Source organism: Ahaetulla prasina, chromosome 2 (assembly GCF_028640845.1).
Source record: "Ahaetulla prasina isolate Xishuangbanna chromosome 2, ASM2864084v1, whole genome shotgun sequence".
Lineage (NCBI taxonomy): Eukaryota > Metazoa > Chordata > Lepidosauria > Squamata > Colubridae > Ahaetulla > Ahaetulla prasina.
The window spans coordinates 82,184,422-82,209,016 of NC_080540.1; the positions used below are offsets into that span (position 1 = coordinate 82,184,422).

Here is a 24,595-nt window from a genome sequence, read left to right on the forward strand (position 1 = left end):
CTGGTCAAATACAGCATGACATTTTCAGCAACACATTTTAGGGCAATACAATGAATCTTTCCCACAGCATAGCTAGGGGATTGTGCTATTCTATCTCCATCTCCACTTTAAATAGATACATTTGATTTTTTTTCCTCCTTATTAAACAACCATTGCACACTGAGGCAAAGTTTTCAATAACCTCTTTCAGAGGGTCCCAAGAACTTCCTTGGTTAGTCGTCACACCTTCACAAATCACATCAATGTAAATGTGCCTCTGTAGTCACCTCTGCTATTTTTCTATCTGTCCCCCGAGATTGAAAAGCAATTTGTTTGAGATTTCTCTATGCTGTCCATCTCAACTCGATTCTTTTTGAACACAGAACGTGGGACCCCAAATACAGCACCAGTGTCTTATCATTTATAAGAGTCCTACTTGAATAATTGAATTATTTATGGAGGGGTGGGGGAGAAGGAAGTTTGCTGCAAAGCAAAACACAGTTCCCATTTAATTTTCATGCCTAAGAGGAACAGACTCCATAAGCTTACTTCAAAAATAAAAATGATGTATTGCAGCCTCAGAATTGTATTTTAAAGTATATATTCCTCAGAAAAAATAAAAATAAGCAGAGATTATGTAGAAAATCATAAAAGAGAAGAATAGAGGAGTTCCCAGCAGACATTTTATAAGAATAAAATTTTCTCAAAATTTCATATATATAATTTCAGCTAAAAAAAGTGGTGGTTCTTGATGCATGCCTACTTCCAATCTGTATCCTTGGGAGACTTCACTATTTACCTTATTGCGCAGTGAATATTATACTTACTCCTGTATTCGGCCACCTATGGTGAAACTCAATAATGAACCTAAGACAACCTCAATTTTAGCGAATTACTGTGGAGTCTCAGGGAAAGGTTTGGTAAATTCATATAGCATCTGACTTTTTACATATTTTTTTCACTAAAAATCTCTCTGAGCAATGCTGTTACTATTAATCCAGTCTAGGTTAGGACAAGTTGATAAAACTTCCATCAAAGGTTAATTCAGAAAGTCATTTATTTAAAGAAAGTATTCAGAACTACAGTAATAAAAGGAGCACCTTAGTCCTGACACTAGAGGATTTAAATACATGTATTCTTTATTTCAGTCCAATGGATTACAAATATTTATATCCCACAGGACAAGATTACGACATCACGGACATGGTTTTAATTTTATAATTCATATTCAGGCTAATTTATATAGAAATACAAAAATAAATGAAATAAAATAAAGCCATATACTTATATCTTAACCTCATTTTGCTACCAAATTCAAAATTAGGAATTAATATACAAACAGAGGTAACATTAAAAAATCCATACAAAAAAAACCCAAGTTGACTTTTTTATTCAATTTTTGTTAGATTGCTCTGGATATTTTCAATGTACTGCAAAATTCAGTCATGTTTAACTGCATTCCAAAAGGATTATCCAGTTTTCCAAGGTGCTACAAGATGGAGAATGCCCAACAGCAGACTCTAAGCTAGAGGCCCAAATAGCAGAGCATTAAGGGAGCCATCAGGTCTGCAGACATACCGGAAGTACAAGGATTTTTCTCTGCAAAAAGATGTCATGAGCATCTGGAGTTGTAGGGCCGTTAGCACCTTCAGCAATAATCTGTGAAGCATGGAAAGATAAAAGAATAAACCAGAATTATCACAGCTAAAATGCAAACTCTAATTATATGTGATATGAAATAGTTCTTTGTCTTATTTAAATCTCCTGCCAATTAGTTTGGTTGGCTGATCCTACTTTATAATATTTTGAGATGAGAAAAATGTCTCTGTCTATTTTTTCTTGGTCATGAGTGATCTTACACACTTTGATATCTTTCTTCATTTACTTTTTTTTTCTAAGCTAAAATGTCTGTTACATTAAAGGAGAATATTTGTAGCTCAGGATTAAAATTAGAGACCCCTCATGTTTGTAACATTCTAATTTTCTCTCATCATGCAACTCACAACTATGATTACCTGATGCATTTTTACAAGAGTTAAACACAATCCTCAACTTATGACAGGTCACTTAGCAACTGTTCAAGTTACAACAGAGCCTCCCAAAAGCTATTTATGATCCAGTTTCGAAATTACTACCACTGCCACATCTGTGCAATCATTCACCTTTACAATTAACTGCAGGGACACTGCAGCACCCCACCCCACCTATCTTCCCCTCATTCCTTCCCAACCTTAACACCACAGGCCTTGGACCTACTTTCCATCCCACCAGGCACATACCCTCTTTTCCATCCCCATTTACTTATCTTTGGAAGATATCTGGAGTAACAGGTATCCCCTTATGTTAGGGAAGGATGATAGGTCGCCCCACCTGTGTCCCTGGCCGCATGGCTCCATCCTGAAAGTGGGCACCAGCGGCTACAATGAAACAGCAACTGAACTATCCCTGCCAGTGGCTTTCCTCCCTGGTGGCTTTCCCTATTGCAGCAGTGCTTGCCCCACTCGGGGCACCAATTCTACCAGTCTGCAGTTGCCAGAGATTTTGGCCTACTGTACAAGGGGCTATCAATTAGAATAAGAAAAAAAATCCACTGGAGTCCACATGGTGGTGGGGAAGAGCTTTAACGGAGAGGAAGGAGTCACACATATGTGTGTGCACATGCGCACACGCGCGCGCACACACACACAAACGCCTCAAACACTGCGAGAAGGAAGGAGAATTCCAAGCTTCTTTCTTGCAATGTTTGAGGTACCTCTGTGTGTTTGTGCATTCTCAAAAGACGTCTCCCTCATCTCTTCGAACAACTGGGCTTTAAAGAAGGTGTCAGGCACAGGAAATCAGAAGTCAAGATAGAGCTGAAAAGCACTTCAAGTTTATTCCATGCAACCTGTACACACAAATCTATCTACTAACTGTCAAGACAAATTGACGCCAGACAACAGTCAATGGACTTCAAAGGGGGCTGAACTTAGGTTTCTTACAGGGGTGTTGTTGTTAGTTGCGAAGTCGTGTCCGACCCATCGCGACCCCATGGACAATGTTCCTCCAGGCCTTCCTGTCCTCTACCATTCTCTGGAGTCCATTTAAACTCATGCCTACTGCTTCAGTGACTCCATCCAGCCACCTCGTTCTCTGTCGTCCCCTTCTTCTTTTGCCCTCAATCTTTCCCAGCATTAGGCTCTTCTCCAGTGAGTCTCCAAATTGATGTGTTTGACCCCGGTCCTTGTGCTCAGCCAAGTCATTTCTTATATCGAGGTGGGAGTCGTGTATATGCACTCACTTGTACATTTATGTGTTATACATTGCAAGAAAGAGAACTTGAAATCTGGACTGGTATGCCTGAAGCTTCCCATTCCAGCCAGGCTATAGCTTCTTTTCCAGCCTCCAAGTGTTTGCGCTGCACTGCAGTACCCTGTCCAACTCACACACGGCCTGCACCAGGCCTCTTCTACCTTCTGCTACCCTCAAAGCATCCCTGCACTAGGACTCCATTCGCTGAATGACCCATATTATTGGTTAACAACCAGTTCAATTCATAATGCAAGTTTTGGGTTCATTGAGCGAAACAGTTTTGCTTAATGATCACCATGACATAATTACAATGGAAAGGCCCCCAAAAGAGCCTCCACTCCTTCCAGTGTTTTAAAGGAGGGGAGAAGAGGGTTTTATACACACACACACACACACACACACACACACACACACACACACACACACAAATACAGAGCCAGTTTGGTCTACTTGTTAAGGCACCAGATCAGAAGGCCAGAGACTGTGAGTTTGAGCCCAGCCATAGCTATGAATGCTGGCTGGGATACAAATAAATAAATTAAATTAAATATGAATGTGTCTCAAAGACTACGAGAAGAGAGAAAGAGAACTTGAAGTCATCTTCTCCCTTCTTGCAATGTTTGTGGTTGTAAGTCGAAGGCTACCTACATATCCTTTTTAAAATGCAGCAACCAGAAGAATACATAGTGTTCAATACATAAACAGCAAATATTTCCCTGAGGGCAATTAAATGTCTTTAGTTTTATTTTTAGACACTTTCTTACTGATCTGTAATAGGAAACTTACTATTTTTCTTTTTTTTTTTTGTAAAAAGTTTTTTATTTTTTTTAACACATACACACAAACATACATTTTTTCTGAACAGAATGTTGACCAGGTTTCAGATTTATACAACTTTTAGTTCTCTTCCAACACATTTTGTATATTTTCAATATATTTTTTTCTTTTCTCTCCCATTTTTGTTTTCTTTCCTTTATTTATGTTGTATATCTAATCTTACCCTTTACCCTGAATTCTAATCATTTATCAACTTCCCTTTCCCCCCCTCTTTCTCATTACTCCCTCTAAATTAAACCCTTTATTTCCAAATCAATCATTATCAAAATTGATATTTGTAAAATTTTATATATATTATTTATCAAACATTAAAATCATTAATATATTTACAGTTCAAAACAATTCATATAATATTCAACTGTTAGTTAATCTTCATAACATATCATTTCTAATACTTTAAGTAAGTGAATTTCATAATTACAATTAAAAGACTTTTTATATTTTCAAATTCTATTATTAATATTTAAACCATTTAATATATTGTCAGCTATTTTTTTTATTTTCTTCTTTTCCCTCTTTCTCCTTTTTTTCTTCTTTCTCTTAAAACCCTTTACCTCTATATTTGCCCTGTATTTCTATCCATCTTCCTCTTTCCCCTTTCCCTTGTTCCTATATTCTCACTGTTACTCCCAAGGTGGTCCTTTAACTTTGTATTTCCCCCCCTCCTTTTTTTCCTCCTTGTCTCTTTCTACCCTCTCTATTTTTGTCTGTTCTCCTAGTTTGCAATATGTTTCCAACTGCTCTCCTTATTCCCCTTTTAATTATTCTTCTTTTACCACTGTTAATCCCAGTGTAATCATTTAAGTTTTTTGTGTTTTTTCTCTTCCCCCGTTCTTTCTCCCTTTGTCTCTTTTGGAACTTACTATTTTTCATAGTCACCGCATATTGGAGTTGTCTTCTTCACTGAGCTATCAGGTAGGACCTCAATAAAGGTAGTCCTTGATTTACAACAATTCATTTAATGACCACTTAAAATTACTATGGCACTGAAAAAAATGACTTATGACCATTTGTCGCACTTACAATCATTGCAGCATTCCCATGGTCACATGATCAAAATTCAAACACTTGGTAACTGACTCATATTTATGACAGTTGCAGTGTCATAAACTTTTTTTTTGGCAACCTTCTCACAAGCAAACTCAATGGGGATATCAGATTCCCTTAACAACCTTGTTACTAATTTAATAACTGCAGTGATTTGCTTAATAACTGTGGCAAGAAAGGTTGTATAATGGGGTAAAACTGACAACAAATGTTTCACTTAGCAACAGAAACTTTGGACTCAATTGTCATAAACTGAGGACTACCTGTACATTTTTTAATCTTCTAATTAACCAGGCCTCAGATTTTTTTTTCTTACTAGAAACAAGACTGATGTTTATGAGATTAAAAACAACTGTCTCTAAATAATACCTTTGCTTGGACACGATGAGCGTTTGCCTTTGTAAGCTGTTTCTCAATAGCAGCTGGAATAAGTATATCACAAGGTACCTCAAGGGCACTGCCTTCAAGTTTCTTAGCCTTTGGAAAACCAACAATAGTGCCATGTTCCTGAAATAAAAACTTCAGTTAGCCAAGCCAAGAGAGAAAAAACAGGGAAATATATTTTTCACCACTATTTAGTGGTCCATCTGTGCCCGAAACAGGCTAGGGCCTATCTGCATTGGATTATTTTTAGAGAAAAAACTTACCAGTACCCTCGTGTACAGGTAGTCCTCAAGTTATGACAAGTGAGATCAAAATTTATGTTGCTAAGTGAAACATTTGTTAAGTGAGTTTGGCCCATTTTATGACCTTTCTTGCTATAGTTGTTAAATGAATCATTGCATCTGTTAAATTAATGACATGGTTGTTAAGTGATCTGGATTTCCCATTGACTTTGCTTGTCAGAAGGTCGCAAAAGCTGATCACATGATTCCAGGACATGCAACCATCATAAGTGTGAACCAGTTGCCAAGCATCTGAATTTTGATCATGTGACCATAGGGAGGCTGCATTGGTCGTAAGTGGGGAAAACGGTCATAAGTCACTTTTTTCAGTGCCATTGTAACTTTGATCCATCACTAAATGGACTGTTTTAAGTTGAGTTACTTGTATTCAACATACTTGTTTGTAGTGTTGTAGTTCATTGGAATCAATTCCATCGGTGTTATAGATGGCACCATCTACTTCTTCAACGCATATACAGCATGCTCCATATCGCTGCAGGTATCGCATTGCGTGAAAACCCACATTGCCAAATCCCTGTGAAAGCAAAATTGGGAAAACATGGAGCAAATTTTCAGTCAGCAACAAAACACACATACACTATCTTGACTAAGAAGAAAGATCTGCTTCTGTTGTGAATGTTCCCTTGACAGCTGGCAGAACTCGGACATTCCCACTATATATACTCTCCAACATTTGTAAACATCTCTAATCTATATCTTCATAGATAGAATGCCCTCCTCTCCCATTCTCTCATAGCCTGGAAGTCAGTGGGATTTACTTTTGTCTCCTCAACTGAGGCTTAAGTTGAAATAAAGGTAACAACTATTCCAAAGGTGATATATTCTCTAGAGAAATTATTAGTTTTTAATTATTTTACTTGATTTAATTTCTTTTTCGTTTTCTTTATGATTTTTGCTTTTGTTGTCTGTTTAACCCCCTTACAGTATTTTCCTATGGGAGATACTTCTAAGCTACTCTCTCTAATTTCATATTTTCAGTTTTAAATGCACTCATCACTAAATGTTTTCCAAATAAATACTTTAAATTAACAATGAATGTTTAGCTTTCCTCTTTTCCTTTTAAAAATAAACATTAACATTTATTTACCTCTTGAAACACTGGCCTATCTCCAAAAGAAGGTGGCTCATTTCCCTAGTCATACTATATTACAAGTTCTAGAGGTGACTCTATTGAACTTATTTCATTGTAACTCAACTTCTTGTCCTTTTACTTCCACATAAAGACATTGGGATCTGACACAACAGTGTTGGAAGTTGTAAAAAAGATACCAGGTAAACAAATAACTCTGGAAGATATCGGCAAGTATCAGCAACAGTAACTACCAAGCAGCTACACTAAGGCAGAAAGGCAGAATCAAGGGGGTGTATATGAGGGTTTCTGGGAGAGGAAATTCGAGACCTCAAATCTTTCACTCTACAAATATAGCCTTGCTGATAGAGATGCTTATTAGGCATTTAAGAGTTGATTGTGCTATTATGTATTAGACATTTATCCAGGCAGAATTAGCCAAGCTGAATAATTACATCTTTAACAAAAATCAGCAGTTTAAGAATGTGCTTTCTTTCTTTCTCCTGATTTCTAGCCTGATGCCTTAATCACTATACCAAACTGGCTCTCCTTGCGTATATGTGTGCCTTCAAGTCAGCATTGACTCTTGATGACTGCCTAGGCCCTAGACAAAGCCCTGCAGTTTTCTTGGCAAGATTTCAGAAAAAAAAACCCTGCTTGTTTGGCATTTAAGAATTGATTCCCCTATCAAGATAACTGCATTAGATATTCATCCAGGCAGAATTAGTCAAGTTGAAGGATAATTACATCTTTAACAATCATGATGAGTTTTAAAATGTGCTTTATTATTTTTTTCATTTTATTTTGCAATATGTTTCTATTATTCTATTTAGCTTTCATTAAGGTGCTCTTTGTTTTATTGAAACCGGGCATTACAAGTTCAATGGCTAACAAACAGAAAATGTAAATGAACTGGTCCATGTGGCATCATTTCCCCATGTTAATTTGCAGAAAAAAAGTTATCTATCTATCTATCTAGATCCTCAATTAACTCCAACCCAATCATGCCCTGTCAACATGAATTGCAGTTCTCCATCCTCATTATATTGGCTTTCTGTTATTCCTGGTTTTTCACCAAATATCTGTATTGGCACAAAAGTATTTTCTCCATTTTCCAACACTATATAACCCAAGATGAATAAAATCTGGAATGCTATGTCATTCATTGTTTTGGAACCAATCAGGTTGTACATGTAATTAGAAGTATGCTTCGGAAGTATTTCTTCTCTAGTCACTAGTCAACCTCCTTTTCCATTATTTCTCTCCATCAGCAGAGAATTTGAGACAACCATGACCTGGATATCTGAGAATCTCCATAAACATTCTTCCTTCAGACATTTTTCCTTTCACCTGTTACCTCTCCAAGCCCTTCCATTTTCAACCCGAATTCCTCTCCAGGTTAAATGAAAGTAAAGCTCACCTCTATTTCACTTAGGGAAGAGTAAGGAGCATTTCCCAGTCCTGCTTTTCCTCAATAATTGACCCTAAATCAAGATGAAGTGCTTATTTGCTACTTCTCCAGAACTCAGCAACTACCAAAACTAGTTAATTGTGCCATCATGGCAGAGGCTGCCTTCTCTTCTTTGATTTTTTCCTTTATGTTTCTTTTTTTCATATTAATCTAGTTTGGGAGATACCAAGTGTGTAAAATGGAAAGAATAGAAAACGACTTCAGAAAAGATAGAGTTTTAAAATGAGATTCATCTTCTATAGTGCCCTAATAGATAGATTTCTTTCCTGCTTACTTGTGATATATTAAAGGTGGACAGTGGCATAGCCAGAGGGGAAACCAATAATGCTGTCTATAACCTAGTAGCATGTTCAGAAATTAAGAAAAACTTTTCGACAGACATAATAGAAGGACAGGAACTGAAAATAGGATGCAGTTAATTTTTCACTGCATTATTGCGTGCTGACTCAAAGATAGATGGTCCTTTAATTCAGTAGTGGAGAGAAACCCTGAGAAATAAAAGCAAAGCTGATATCATAAGCAAAGTTTGTTCACTCTTCAGAGTACCTGGAATAGCAAACCACAAAAGTGGGATAAAAAATACATGTGGTCCTTGACTTACGACTACAATTGAACCCCAAATTTCTGTTGCTAACTGAAACAATAGTTAAGTGAGGTTTGCCCCATTTTATGACTTTTCTTGCCACAGTTGTTAAGTGAATCATTGCAGTTGCTAACTTAGTAACACAGTTGTTAAGTGAATCTGGCTTCTCCAACAACTTTGCTTGTAAGAAGATTGCAAAAGGGGACCGCCTGACCCTAGAAATTTGGAGCAAATTACAGCTATCTTTGCTAGGGAAAACAGAATCAGTCAAAATGAATGTGTTACCAAGAATATTATTTTTTATTCAAATAATAACCATAAAATTAGGGAAATTTTTTTTGAAGACTTTAATAATCTATAGCGAATTATATTTGGCAGGGGAAGAAACCAAGGATTAAAATAAAATCTTTACAAGATAGCAGGGAAAGAGGTGGATTTGGATTCCCAGATTGGGAAACCTATTATAAAGCAACATCATTGATATGGATCAAGGATTGGATAGAATTAAAAAATAAAAGAATTCTAGCATTAGAGGGGTACGATCTACAAAGAGGGTGGCATGCATTTCTGTGGGAGGGAAAAGGTAGACAGCATGGATATTTTCAAAGGCATTTAATTAGAGAAGTTCTGCTAAAGACATGGCAAGGGATAAAAAAATATGATAAAATTCCGGAATGGTTATCCACAACGGAGGCACAAATTTACCCAAATGCATTAGACATTGGTAAAATGAAAAGATTCAAAGATTTGTTAAATAATCAAGGGGAACTAAAAACAAGAAGGAATTAAAGGAACAGGGTACAGACATTGACTGGTGGTCTTATATTCAAATAAAATCCAGATACAAGACAAATTTGATACAATTTGGATTCCAAAAGGATGCATATGAATTAGACAAAATTCTTCAAGGTACAGAAGACAAATTGATTAAAAAATTCTACAATTATTTATTAAGATACAAATTGGAAGAAAAGGTAGTCTAAGGAAACATGATAATTTGGGCAAAAAAAATTGGTTATAATATTGAATTAGATAAACGGGAGAAATTACAGAATACAAATTATAAACTAACATTGTCTGTACCCTATAAAGAAAGCATGTATAAAATGTTTTATAGGCGGCGTCTGCCACCAGCTAGATTGGCAAAGATGTTCCCCAATGTTTCACCACGTTGGAAATGTAAACAACAAAAGGGAACGTAGTATCATATAACATAACATAACATAATAACAGAGTTGGAAGGGACCTTGGAGGTCTTCTAGTCCAACCCCCTGCCCAGGCAGGAAACCCATTTCAGACAAATGACTATCCAACATTTTCTTAAAAATTTCCAGTGTTGGTGCATTCACAACTTCTGCAGGCAAGTTGTTCCACTTATTGATTGTTCTAACTGTCAGGAAATTTCTCCTTACCTCTAAGTTGCTTCTCTCCTTGATTGGTTTCCACCCATTGCTTCTTGTTATACCCTCAGGTGCTTTGGAGAATAGTTTGACTTCCTCTTCTTCGTGGCAACCCCTGAGATATTGGAACACTGCTATCATGTCTCCCCTAGTCCTTCTTTTCATTAAACTAGACATACCCAGTTCCTGCAACCGTTCTTCATATGTTTTAGCCTCCAGTCCCCTAATCATCTTTGTTGCTCTTCTCTGCACTTTTTCTAGAGTCAACATCTTTTTTACATCGTGGCGACCAAAACTGAATGCAGTATTCCAAGTGTGGCCTTGCCAAGGCATTATAAATTGGTATTAACACTTCACGTGATCTTGATTCTATCCCTCTGTTTATGCAGCCCAGAACTGTGTTGGCTTTTTTAGCAGCTGCTGCACACTGCTGGCTCATATCTAAATGGCTGTCCACTAGGACTCCAAGATCCCTCTCACAGGTACTACTATTGAACAAGATACCACATATACAGTACCTGTGCATTTTTTTTTGCCTAAATATAAAACCTTACTTTTTTCACTGTTGAATTTCATTTTGTTAGTTACCGCCCAATGTTCAAGTCTGTCAAGATCCTTCTGTAACTTGAGCGTATCTTCTGGAGTGTTGGCTATTCCTGCCAGCTTGGTGTCATCTGCAAATTTGATGAGGACTACTCGTTGAGTGCGGTTTGTCAGCCAGTTACGAATCCATCTGGTGGTGGTGCTGTCTAACCCACATTTTTTTACTTTATCTAGTAGTAGGTTATGGTCTACTTTATCAAACGCTTTACTGAAGTCCAAGTAAATTATATCGACAGCATTCCTCTGGTCCACTAATTTTGTCATTTTGTCAAAGAATACAATTAAGATTAGTCTGGCATGATCTGTTTTTGACAAATCCATGTTGGCTTTTGGTTATTACTTTGTTTGCTTCTAGGTGTTCAATGATTCGTTGCTTGATTATCTTTTCCAGAATCTTCCCTGGTATTGAGGTCAGGCTGATAGGTCTATAGTTTCCTGGATCTGTTTTTTTTTCCTTTTTTGAAGATGGGAACTACATCAGCTCTTTTCCATAGGACCATATGTGGTGGTCCTATTATAAAGTGAAACAATATTGGCAAACAATTAAATTACAAATAGAAGAAATTATAAATCAACATATAGAAATGAGGCCAGAAACATTTTTACTGGGAATAATTCCAGGGTCATATAAAAAAGAAATATGGAATTTAATTATCCACAAAGTTACAGTAGCACGAATAGTCTACACACAGAACTGGAAAAATAACAATATACCATCTGAAGACAATGTAATTAGAAAAATCATGGAATATGCGGAAATGGATAAGCTTACAAAGGAGATACAAGAAAAAGAGGAAACAGAGTATTATCTAGTCTGGGAGAGATGGTATAAATGGTTGGAGGAAAAGGGGAAAAAAATAAAAGGACAAGGAAAGATTAAATAACGGCTAAATTAGGAGTAGAAATAGAAGAACAAATAGGAAGAAACAAAAATTGTGGAAAGGAAATTGGGAACACGTGTATATTGAAGTATATATGTAAATAACATAATTAGAATAATATAATATATTAAAGTGATATATATATGATATATTAGAAATATATGTATAAAAGATACATTAGGATAAGAGAGAAATTGTATAAGTATTGATCACCGACACGAAACTGTTGAAAAGAAGAAAGTGTTAATTAAAAAAAAAAAGGGATCGCCTGACCCTAGGACGCTACAACCATCATAAATATGAAGCATAAAGCGTCTGAATTTTGATCACATGATCTTGGGGATGACACAATGGACATGTGTGAAAAAAGATCATAAGTCACTTATTTCAATGCCTTGTAACGTTGAACAGTAACTAAGTAAACTGTTGTAAGTTGAGGACTACCTCGAAATAATAAATAAAATACATAAATTTGTTTATGTTTGTACTACTGCAGCATGTAGACCTTGTGGGGTAGGGCTTCTACTAGTTAAAGAAAGTCTTTAATTCCAAGTACTGAATTGATTATTTAAAAAAAAACTAAATCTAAAAATGTTTTTTTTTTATTTTCACAAAAGCAGGCCCTGTTGCCTTTTTCTCCTATTTTATCTGTAGAGGAAGGATGTATGCTTAGATTAGTTGTGATATTTAAATGCTTAAAGAACTTTCCATTTATTAAAACATCAATTGTTCAATGAACTTTAAAAAAATCGATAGAAAACAGCAAAATACAAGGATGGCAGTCACTATAGGACTTTCCAATAAGATATTAACAACTAAATCATATTATATGATCAATTCCAGTTTAGATTTAACCATCAAGAATGGAAAAAGAAAATTCAGGTGAGAAAGAACATGTCTATGGAAATTCTATCATTCAGGTCATGGTTGTCCCAAAGGTGGTTTTTCAAGAGGCAACTGGACTTTCTGGTTTTTCTTTGAAGACGTTTTGCTTCTCATTTGAGAAACTTCTTCAGTCAGAGCTGAAGAAGCTTCTTGGATGAGAAGTGAAACGTCTTCAAAGAAAAACCAGAAAGTCCAGTTGCCACTTGAAAAACCACCTTTGGGAAAGAGCTCATAATAACTCAGCTCTTCCACTTTTAGCAACTGCTTGTATACTGAGTTATCTGTGCCCCTCCTTGATTTCATTGACAATAGGAGAAGAGTAACAATCCACAAAGACTCCCAAAGGATTTGAGGGCTTTCCTTCCAAGTTTAATTTTGATAAGTTAATTATACTAAGTGAAACATTTCTTGAGGGATTGCTCAGCAAACTCAATACAATAGAGATGACTTAGAGACAGTTACTTATAGCAACCCAGCTTTGCCCTGCTTGCCAAGTTTTCTAACCTAAGGCAAAAATTGCTTTGGGAAAAAGACATTTTTCTTTTCTTTCTTTTCTTTCCTAAGAGAGGTTGGCAAACTTCCAGTTTAGAAGAAACATATTAACAAGAGAGCCATTCTGAGAGAAAGCTGATACTCAAAAAAGGTACAACCCAAGTAAAACATTCCATTAAACACAAAATTTTGAGGATATTCTGCTCTAAACACCTATTTAGTATCTCAGAGTCACAGTGCCTACTATTGAGAAAATTCAAGTTAAAAGCAAAAGACATTATGAAACTTATGGAATTTTATATTTTGATCAGCTGCTGTCCTTTCAGCCAAACCTTCTTCACAATACCACAGTGAGCATGAAGCAGGATGGAAGGCAAGGAAACATTTAAGCTCTTTGGAGAACAGGTAGGAGGGTAATCTTATTATACCATATATTTTCATAGATCATGGTCTTTTTTGTCAGTGATATAGCATGGTCACCAAATCAAACAGATATTCTGAATACTCAGAATCTTCTTTTTCTTAAACAAGTGAGGCCCAAAATTCGAGTAATATAAAAAGCAGCAATAGACATATGATGCCACTATTCATAATGCTAACACATCCCAAATCCAAACTAATTAATCCAATCAGTGCAGGCTGTGATTGCTCTCTAGCTATCAATGATAAAAAAAGTATAACCAAAGTAGTGTAAAAATATAGGTAAAGGTAAAGGTTCCCCTCGCACATAAGTGCTAGTCGTTCCCAACTCTAGGGGGCGGTGCTCATCTCCGTTTCAAAGCTGAAGAGCCAGCGCTGTCCAAAGACATCTTTGTGGTCATGTAGCCGGCATGACTCAACGCCAAAGGGGCACGGAATGCTGTTACCTTCCCACTAAAGGTGGTCCCTATTTTTTTGCATTTTTTACATGCTTTCGAACTGCTAGGTTGGCAGAAGCTGGGACAAGTAATGAGAGCTCACCCTGTTACACGGCAGCACTAGGGATTTGAACCGCTGAACTGCCGACCTTTCGATCGACCAGTTCAGCATCTTAGCCCCTGAGCCATTGCGTCCCTATTTAAAAATATACATGACAAGAATTTTGCTTATTCTGTACAATGTAATGGAATATCACATAGGCTTTCTTTAGGGTTTATGATCTCTTTATGAGATCCCTAGTTGCTGGTCAGTAGCTGCATCATATTACAACTGAAATACCTGTAAGCAACACAGTAGAAAAGAAAATTATCTTTTTAGGATGAATTCTACTCTCTGATGCTTTAGCTGAGAACTGTACATATGATAAATATCACTGCTGGGTTTTTTCTCTCTCTTCCATAGTGATCAATTCTGGATACCATTTAGAGTTAGACCTTTTGATTTGGTCCTACATTTCTAGACTAGCACTATAGTTTAAAAATTGCCTAATTTGATGCTCTATAACAAAAAGATTGGAGTTAATATATTGAAGATACCAGTAAATTCAGCTAGTTTATAAATAAGATGTTATATAATTGTATTATAAGAAAGGTAAGAAAAGAATGCAGATCATTCTTCTGGAAGTCCTTTACCATCTTCACTAGTAATGGCCATTTGAGATGTCCATGGTTTTTTCCATAATGCAGTAAAGTTGGGAGGAGGGGGAAAGCAGAAGCACACCAACTCTCCCCCCGCCCCCAGATAAACAGAAGTGTATGTGTGCACATGCTTATACTCATATATATGCTTATATATTGTACAATTATTTCATGCTTATGCTAATATATACTGTGTGACAAAATAAATAAAATAAAATAAAATAAATGTTGCCTGTGAATATATGTTTTTCTGCTTTCCCCTCATAGTCTGAGCTAAATGTGCATTGAGAAATATGGAGTAGTATAGTCTACATAAGCTCCACTCTGAGTTACAAAACTGAACTGGAAAAGGAGAAGGGATTTAAAATGGAGGCATCAGGGGGATTCCAAACACTGTCTGACTGTTTCCCATTGAAAAATGTTGGAAGACTTTTTTCTTTTTTTTCCAGTTCCTACACATATTTTGACTATTCTCTATTTAATCTTTCTTTTGCTAATTTCTCCCATCCTTAATGGTAGTCTCATTCCGCTGAAGTCTTTTTACATTTCAGTGGATTGAAAAGAACAAAAAGGACCTGTTCCATGATAGAGCTTCTGGTTTAGATGAATTGTGCTGTGAAATCTGAGGTCTAATGACATTTTAAGAGCCAAATCTTGTTAGCCTACAGAATGATTTTACTAATCTGTCTCTACCTAAAGACTGAGATGTACTATGACAGGAGTTGAGCAAATTGCCAGAAATAAGTCCTAGCCAATTATATACCATATGGAAGCTTATAGCAGCTTAAAGCAGATGGTAACAATTTACTTCAACAGAAATTCAATAGAGGTGTGAATACTTTCTACTCTTAATGGCTCCGTGAACAGTTATTTTTATAGTCTATGCTCAAACTGCAATGAGTTTCAGATGTTGTGGTCCATATATAGAAAAAAAATGAGGCTACTCTGTGTAGACATTGTTCTGCTGGAAGATAGATGACAAGCAGGCAAAACGTTAAAGGCATCAGCACTGCTGGCTGAGGAAAAAGAAAAGGGCAAAGCTGACATGCACTACCTCTCTCTCTTTCCAAAGAATTCCCAGGGAAGCATATCTCACTAGCCTGACTATCCATAATCCTTCCAGCGCTCTTGAAAATTTTCATAAATGACCTAGATGTGGGGATAGAATAAAGGTTCAGCAAATTTACAGATGACACAAAGCTAAAAAAAGCTGCTAACATTTCAGATGACAGCTTCAAGGTTCAAAAGGCTAATATTAAACTTGAACTCTGGCCTCTATTTTTCAAAAATGTAATTCAAGCACAAGAAATATTGTGCACTTAGGTAGAAAGAACCAGATGCACAGATACAAAATAGCAGGAGTCTAGTAGTACTTTTTCCAACTAACAGAATTTATTAAAAGGCATAAGTTTTTGTGAGCTACAGATACAGGTGACCTAATCTTCCCCATGCCCTCCATCTTTCACCTTGTCCTACATTAGTCTATCCACTCATGCATGCAATGAAATCAGCTGCAATTCACAGCCTCTTAATAAAATTTGTTGCTTAGTAAAGGTCCTACCAGACTCCAGGTTTTTTTTTTTTTGCCATCAGATATTAACACACCTTTCCTCTTTCAAGGTACAAGATAAGTGGTACATGGCTCAATAGTCATAATAGTGAAGCAGAGCATAGATTTAGTATGAGCCAGCAATGTGCTGCAGTTGCCAAAAAAGCCAATGCAAACTTGGAATGCACCAATAGAGGTAAAATATTGGGATCAGAAAATAATTGAGTATTTCTAGTTTATCCTTGAGAGGTCAGACTGAACCTGACACTACGGTACAAGAAAGATGTTGAAGAAAGAATTCACAGAACAGTGGCTAAGATGATTGGCTTACGATGGCAGTCTGGACAGTGGCAGTTGCTAACATTATGTGGCAGCATCCCACAATCATGACTGATATTGGAGGTCCCAGTTGCCAAGGTACCCAAATCGTGATCACATGACTGCAGGGATGCTGTGATAGTTGCAATTATAAAAACCTGTTGTAAGTGTCTCTCATTCACTGCCATTATAAAATTCAATCACTGAATAAGTGTGATGACTATAATAATAATACTAATAATACTAATAATACTATTAATAATAATAATATAATAAATAAAATAAAAATTTTATAAATAATTTATAAATTTATAAATAATTTATATTATTTATAAGTAATATAAATATATTATTTATTTTAAAATAAAATAAATAAATAAAATAAAATAAATAAAAAGATAATAATAGTAATAAGAAGATAAGAATTTGAGAATCGAATTGCAGAGACTCTGGCATAAACCAGTGCAGGTGGTTCCAGTGGTACCCGGCACACTGGGAGCTGTGCCTAAAGACCTAGGCAAGCACTTAAAAGCAATTGGCGCTGACAAGATCACTATTGGTCAGCTGCAGAAGGCCACCTTACTGGGATCTGCTCGCATAATTCGCCGATACATCACACAGTCCTAAATGCTTGGGAAGTGTTCGACTAGTGATCTGTGATACAAAATCCAGCATAATTATCTCGTTTGCTGTGTATACTGTCATTTTGTGTAAATAAAATAGTAATAATAATAATAACAACAACAACAACAACAGAGTTGGAAGGAACCTTGGAGGTCTTCTAGTCCAACCCCCTGCCCAGGCAGGAAACCCTACACCATCTCAGACAGATGGTTAGCCAACATTTTCTTAAAAATTTCCAGTTTTGGAGCATTTACAACTTCTACAGGCAAGTTGTTCCACTTACTAATTGTTCTAACTGTCAGGAAATTTCTCCTTAGTTCTAAGTTGCTTCTCTCCTTGATTAGTTTCCACCCATTGCTTCTTGTTCTACCCTCAGGTGCTTTGGAGAACAGCCCGACTCCCTCTTCTTTGTGGCAACCCGAGATATTGGAACACTGCTTTCGTGTCTCCCCTAGTTCTTTTTATTAAACTAGACATACCCACTTCCTGCAACTGTTCTTCATATGTTTTAGCCTCCAATCCCCTAATTATCTTTGTTGCTCTTCTGTTGTGTCTTGCCCGCTCTCACCGCAGCCGGGGCCTTCTTATCTGCTTCCGAACGCCGAGGAATGTCCTAGTATACTTCCCAGCCCCAGCCCTGGCTCCATGCCCAGACAGGCTGAGGAGGAGGAAGCACCTCCCGGCCCCAGCCCTGGCTCCATGCCCAGACAGGCTGAGGAGGAGGAAGCACCTCCCGGCCCCAGCCCTGGCTCCATGCCCAGGCAAACAGAGCAACTAGACCCCTCCCCCTCCCCCAAAGCATGTGAGCCTGAGGGAGGTCAATTACCAACAGCTGCCGACTGGAGTGACCCTCGCTTCAGAAGAATTGATAGGCGGCGTCGTCAGAAGGAAGGGAGGGGCAGGCCTGGATAAGTGCTGAGTCATGGAGCCACACCCCATGGCCTATATAAAGGATCTGCTTTCTGGCAGTCTCTGAGTCAGGCAAAGTTGAACATATCTTGCTGAAGTCACTTTCTGGTCTCCTGCCTGCCTTGAGGATTTTGCTAGGACTTTGGCAGAGCTGCAGAGGCACGCCTGATTCGGATTTCCCTGACCCGGCCGTCAGTGGAGGAGTGGGACACGACATCTTCTCTGCACTCTTTCTAGAGTCTCAGCATCTTTTTTACATCGTGGTGACCAAAACTGAATGCAGTATTCCAAGTGTGGCCTTACCAAGGCATTATAAATTGGTATTAACACTTCACGTGATCTTGATTCTATCCCTCTGTTTATGCAGCCCAGAACTGTGTTGGCTTTTTAACAGCTGCTGCACTGCTGGCTCATATCTAAATGGTTATCCACTAGGACTCCAAGATCCCTCTCACAGGTACTACTATTGAGCAAGGTACCACATATACGGTACCTATGCATTTTGGTTTTTTTGCCTAAATGTAGAACCTTACTTTTTTCACTGTTGAATTTCATTTTGTTAGATAATGCCCAATGTTCAAGTCTGTCAAGATCTTTCTGTAACTTGAGCCTATCTTCTGGAGTGTTGGCTATTCCTGCCAGCTTGGTGTCATCTGCAAATTTGATGAGTTCCCCATCTATCCCTCGTCCAAGTCATTGATGAAGATGTTGAAGAGTACTGGGCCTAAAACAGAGCCTTGGGGTACTCCACTGCATACTTCCTCCATGTGGATGTAGTTCCATTGAGGACTACACGTTGAGTGCAGTTGGTCAGCCAGTTACGAATCCATCTGGTGGTGGTGCTGTCTAACCCACATTTTCTACTTTATCTAGTAGTAGGTTATGGTCTACTTTATCAAATGCTTTACTGAAGTCCAAGTAAATTATATCGACAGCATTCCTCTGGTCTACTAATTTTGTCATTTTGTCAAAGAATGCAATAAGATTAGTCTGGCATGATCTGTTTTTGACAAACCTGTGTTGGTTTTTGGTTACTACTTTGTTTGCTTCTAGATGTTCAATAATTCGTTGCTTGATTATCTTTTCCAGAATCTTCCCTGGTATTGGGGTCAGGCTGATAGGTCTGTAGTTTCCTGGATCTGTTTTTTTTTCCCCCCCCTTTTTTGAAGATGGGAACTACATCAGCTCTTTTCCAGTCCTCTGGCAGCTCCCTGTGCTCCAGGATCTTTGAAAGATATAGTTCAGTGGTTCTGAGATCCGTCTGCCAGTTCCTTCAGAACCTTGGGGTGTAATCCATCCGGTCCTGGTGATTTGAACTTGTCTAGGGTAGACAGGTGTACAAGACTACTTGTACAGTAGATTAGATTCAATAAGTCTGCCTAACCTTAGAAATTCTCAGTGCCTTCCCTCCGTCCTCTTCTTTGTGGCAACCCGAGATATTGGAACACTGCTTTCGTGTCTCCCCTAGTTCTTTTTATTAAACTAGACATACCCACTTCCTGCAACCGTTCTTCATATGTTTTAGCCTCCAATCCCCTAATTATCTTTGTTGCTCTTCTGTTGTGTCTTGCCCGCTCTCACCGCAGCCGGGGCCTTCTTATCTGCTTCCGAACGCCGAGGAATGTCCTAGTATACTTCCCAGCCCCAGCCCTGGCTCCATGCCCAGACAGGCTGAGGAGGAGGAAGCACCTCCCGGCCCCAGCCCTGGCTCCATGCCCAGACAGGCTGAGGAGGAGGAAGCACCTCCCGGCCCCAGCCCTGGCTCCATGCCCAGGCAAACGGAGCAACTAGACCCCTCCCCCTCCCCCAAAGCATGTGGGCCTGAGGGAGGTCAATTACCAACAGCTGCCGACTGGGTGACCTCGCTTCAGAAGAATTGATAGGCGGCGTCAGAAGGAAGGAGGGCAGGCCTGGATAAGTGCTGAGTCATGGAGCCACACCCCATGGCCTATATAAAGGATCTGCTTTCTGGCAGTCTCTGAGTCAGGCAAAGTTGAACATATCTTGCTGAAGTCACTTTCTGGTCTCCTGCCTGCCTTGAGGATTTTGCTAGGACTTTGGCAGAGCTGCAGAGGCACGCCTGATTCGGATTTCCCTGACCCGGCCGTCAGTGGAGGAGTGGGACACGACATCTTCTCTGCACTCTTTCTAGAGTCTCAGCATCTTTTTTACATCGTGGTGACCAAAACTGAATGCAGTATTCCAAGTGTGGCCTTACCAAGGCATTATAAATTGGTATTAACACTTCACGTGATCTTGATTCTATCCCTCTGTTTATGCAGCCCAGAACTGTGTTGGCTTTTTTAGCAGCTGCTGCACACTGCTGGCTCATATCTAAATGGCTGTCCACTAGGACTCCAAGATCCCTCTCACAGGTACTACTATTGAGCAAGATACCACATATACGGTACCTATGCATTTTGTTTTGTTTTTTTGCCTAAATATAGAACCTTACTTTTTTCACTGTTGAATTTCATTGTTAGTTACCGCCCAATGTTCAAGTCTGTCAGGATCCTTCTGTAACTTGAGCCTATCTTCTGGAGTGTTGGCTATTCCTGCCAGCTTGGTGTCATCTGCAAATCTGATGAGTTCCCCATCTATCCCCTTGTCCAAGTCATTGATGAAGATGGTGTAGAGTACTGGGCCTAAAACCTAGCCTTAGGATACTCCACTGCATACTTCCCTCCATGTGGATGTAGTTCCATTGAGGACTACATGCTGAGTGCAGTTGGTCAGCTAGTTACGAATCTATCTGGTGGTGGTGCTGTATAACCCACATTTTTCTACTTTATCTAGTAGTAGGTTATGGTCTACTTTATCAAATGCTTTACTGAAGTCCAAGTAAATGATATCTCCTGCCTGCCTTCCTCTGGTCTACTAATTTTGTCACTTTGGCAAAGAATGCAATAAGATTAGTCTGGCATGATCTGTTTTTGACAAGACCATGTTGGCTTTGGGTTATTACTTTGTTGGTTTCTAGATGTTCAATGATTCGTTGCTTATCTTTTCCAGAATCTTCCCCAGTATTGAGGTCAGGCTGATAGGTCTGTAGTTTCCTGGATCTGTTTTTTTTCCTTTTTTGAAGATGGGAACTACATCCACTCTTTTCCAGTCCTCTGGCAGCTCCCCTGTGCTCCCGGATCTTTGAAAGATATAGTTCAGTGGTTCTGAGATCTCGTCTGCCAGTTCGTTCAGAACCTTGGGGTGTAATCCATCCGGTCCTGGTGATTTGAACTTGTCTAGGGTAGACAGGTGTACAAGACTACTTGTACAGTAGATTAGATTCAATAAGTCTGCCTAACCTTAGATATTCTCAGTGCCTTCCCTCCGTCCCTCTTCTTTGCTTATGTCCCAAACCTTTGGCATATCCCTCCAAAACTCCCCATTTCCAACTATCCCAGGTCCTTCCTTCCTTCCTCCCTCCGTCCATCACAGCAAATCATTTTCTCTCAGTCTCACTGTTTTCTGTTTCAGTTAGGTAGGTAGGCACATAGACAGACAGATAGACAGACAGATCCACTCCTCTCTTAGATATGGAAGCCAATTGGGTGGCCTTGTGCCAGTCACTTTCTCTCTCAGCCCTAGCTTCTATCCAACAACTTGCACCTGATCAGCATGATAAATAATGGTCCACAACTTTCAATGAAGAGATCTTCAGCGGATAAATTTGGGATAGTAGCACCATGTCTGTGTGCGTACAGGTGCAATCATGTGTATGCACATATAATGAATTTCATCAAAAATGCTTGTGACCATAGTAAATGATCTATATGATACTGTACATAATATGTGGCTATTTATAAACAAATTATCTGGAGTCAGATAAAATATCAAAATTTTTACAATATTGTTTTAATAAATACAATCAAATATCCCAGCTCAATTTGAGTCCAATTGGCCTATGTTATCACTTTTGAAATGCAGTATCAGCCCCAATTTGTAAGGATGGACTTGCAAACAGTAACCTGTAATAATGAGATTATATCTATCCCACCACACCTAAATACTATATTTACCTGCAAAACAAACGTTTTACCAGAGAAACCAGTTTTAAGGCCAATAAGATCCATATATGTTGCATTGTCGATGTAGTTTTCAATTCCATATAGAATTCCACGGCCTGTGGCTGATATACGCCCATGGATTCCTCCCTGACTTATGGGCTTCCCAGTCACACAGGCATATGAGTTGATATCCTGCAATTATCAATATGAAACAGTATATAACTATGCCAACTAAATATTTATTTTCCCAAGGCCAGAAAGCTGAGAACTGGGTCATCTCCTGAAATATGTGGCTATCACTTAAAGAGAACAAACTTGAAAAAAATGTAATGCAGCCAAACCTATAGCTTCCCTTTAAATCAAACCTTCAGAGAAGGAAGCAACCTGCAAGGTTATTTTTGCCCAAAGAATTAAATTTACCTTGTGTCCAAGTGTACAGGCATATGTATCAGCAATCCAGGACATCTCCCTTTCTCCTGTGTTTATATCAGGAGCAGCTACATCAATTCCAGGACCTGCTCATATTAAAAAAAGGTACAGCAGTCAATTTTTTTGTCTGGTCTCTTCTAGCACAAATCACAAATGTTGCCAGAATACATCAATCAATCAATTGTGCATATGTGTGTGTACAAAAGCATGTATAAAATTGAACATATGTTTAATTTATGCATTTTCTATGCAACCCTATATATGTTTATGCAATACTGTAGCACTAAGTTCAGTAAATGATGGATGGCAACTTTATTATTTTTAATAAAGGTTGAAAAAGGAGAATTGAACATATGAAATGGACTAAAAATTTATATAAAATAGTCTAAATTATATTATTTGCATAAATCTAAGGAAAGAAATGAGCATGTCAGAAGTCCCACTTAAATGAATATATTTCTAAGCAAAAAGCTATAAGACTGCACACTTGTTCTTAACTAAGAAGAATTAGAAATAAATAGAATACTTATAGTCCATCCTTAGGCAACTAAAATCTTATTCAGTCACATTTCTACTTTGTTCAGTAAATGTTACACATAAAGCTGAAATTCATATTTTTAGTTATTAAGCAGTACAGTATTGCAATAAAACAGAACTAGTAAGCGCAGATCTTGATCCCAAATCCTAAGACCTAGAAATGCCATAGTAGCAAAATTGTTTTTTTATTTTAAAAAAATCACTCCAGATATGTTCATCACAGTGATAATCATTATGGAACCAAAATAAACAGAGGTGAAATTGAAAGTACACACTGCACCAGAATAGAAAGGAGAAGAAAAATTGTAAGCAGAAAAAAAAGGTTGACTGACTGGAAAAAATAGACCTCTTAAAAACAAGATATGGATATATTTTCATGTTAACCTCCGCAAATGTTTAAGGAGAGGAGGGAAGATAATCAACAAAGTCACTAGATTAGGGAAAGGAACTGAGAGCATATTGGTTTCCTTTTTTGTTTTATGACCTTGTAAATCCCTTTATTCAGGATGAGTCAGGACGACTGAGTAGAGCTGAGTATTTACTGACTGGATGCCGTTCCTGATGCCTACTTGGAATTCACACATATTTTCTCTTTGCTTCCTGATAGAGAAACATCTGCCAGTTCTATGACTGAACTCTCAACCTTCCAAATGGGAGGTGAGCGTCTTCACCTCTAGGCCACCATGCTGCTCTTGAGGGCATTTTGGTTAAGGCTCTTTAAATTAGGCAATAATGCTGGAAAATACCAGATTTTCCTTAAGAATGGATATTAACAAGGAGTAGAATTCTGCAAAATTTGATTCTTTTTCTATCCTTGTCAAAATGATATGATATAGTGCTAATTAAACAATAAAATTATTAGATTTTAATGTCAATTCAAACCAATCTAGTTGCCAGATATCTATAGAGAGAAGGCAGGCATTATTCTAGCTCATATTTTTATAACTATGTAAAACTCAGTCAGAGGATGCTGGGTCTTATCATTCAATATAATGACATAATGTTGCCTGCCAGCTGCCTGCAATTTGGCAGTTCAAATCTCACCAGGCTCAAGGTTGACTCAGCCTTTCATCCTTCCAAGATGGGTAAAATGAGGAGCCAGATTGTTGGAGGCAATATGCTGACTCTGCAAACTGCTTAGAGAGGGCTGTAAAGCACTGTGAAGTGGTATATAAGTCTAAGTGCTATTGCTATAATAAGAGGACAACAGATTGGAGTATGATCTCTTAACTTCTTATAATATTTGGGCAGCTTGTGAAACAATCACTTTTTTTTTTAAACAAAAATGAACTCACCTATAAAACCTTTCTTCGCCAATTCCAATGTGAATTTTTTTGTTATTTGCTCCAGTTCATTTTCCTGTATGAGAATATCAACATTCAGTTATTATTATAGACTCTATCAGGTATGCCAAAAGGCTAATTGTGACAAAAACCTATGACATC

At 37.9% G+C, this 24,595-nt stretch overlaps 1 protein-coding gene across 1 annotated transcript in view; it reads right to left on the minus strand.

The window, feature by feature from the left end:
- LOC131192437 (glutamate dehydrogenase, mitochondrial-like) overlaps positions 1-24,595 on the minus strand; it is a 47,131-nt gene that overhangs the window by 4,772 nt on the left and 17,764 nt on the right. Inside the window, exons 4-9 of the mRNA XM_058171583.1 lie at positions 24,446-24,509; positions 22,605-22,699; positions 22,197-22,376; positions 6,217-6,354; positions 5,524-5,661; positions 1,558-1,638 (exon numbers count right to left, since the gene is read on the minus strand). Coding sequence (XP_058027566.1) covers positions 1,558-1,638; positions 5,524-5,661; positions 6,217-6,354; positions 22,197-22,376; positions 22,605-22,699; positions 24,446-24,509 — 696 coding nt within the window. The remainder of the gene's footprint in view (positions 1-1,557; positions 1,639-5,523; positions 5,662-6,216; positions 6,355-22,196; positions 22,377-22,604; positions 22,700-24,445; positions 24,510-24,595) is intronic.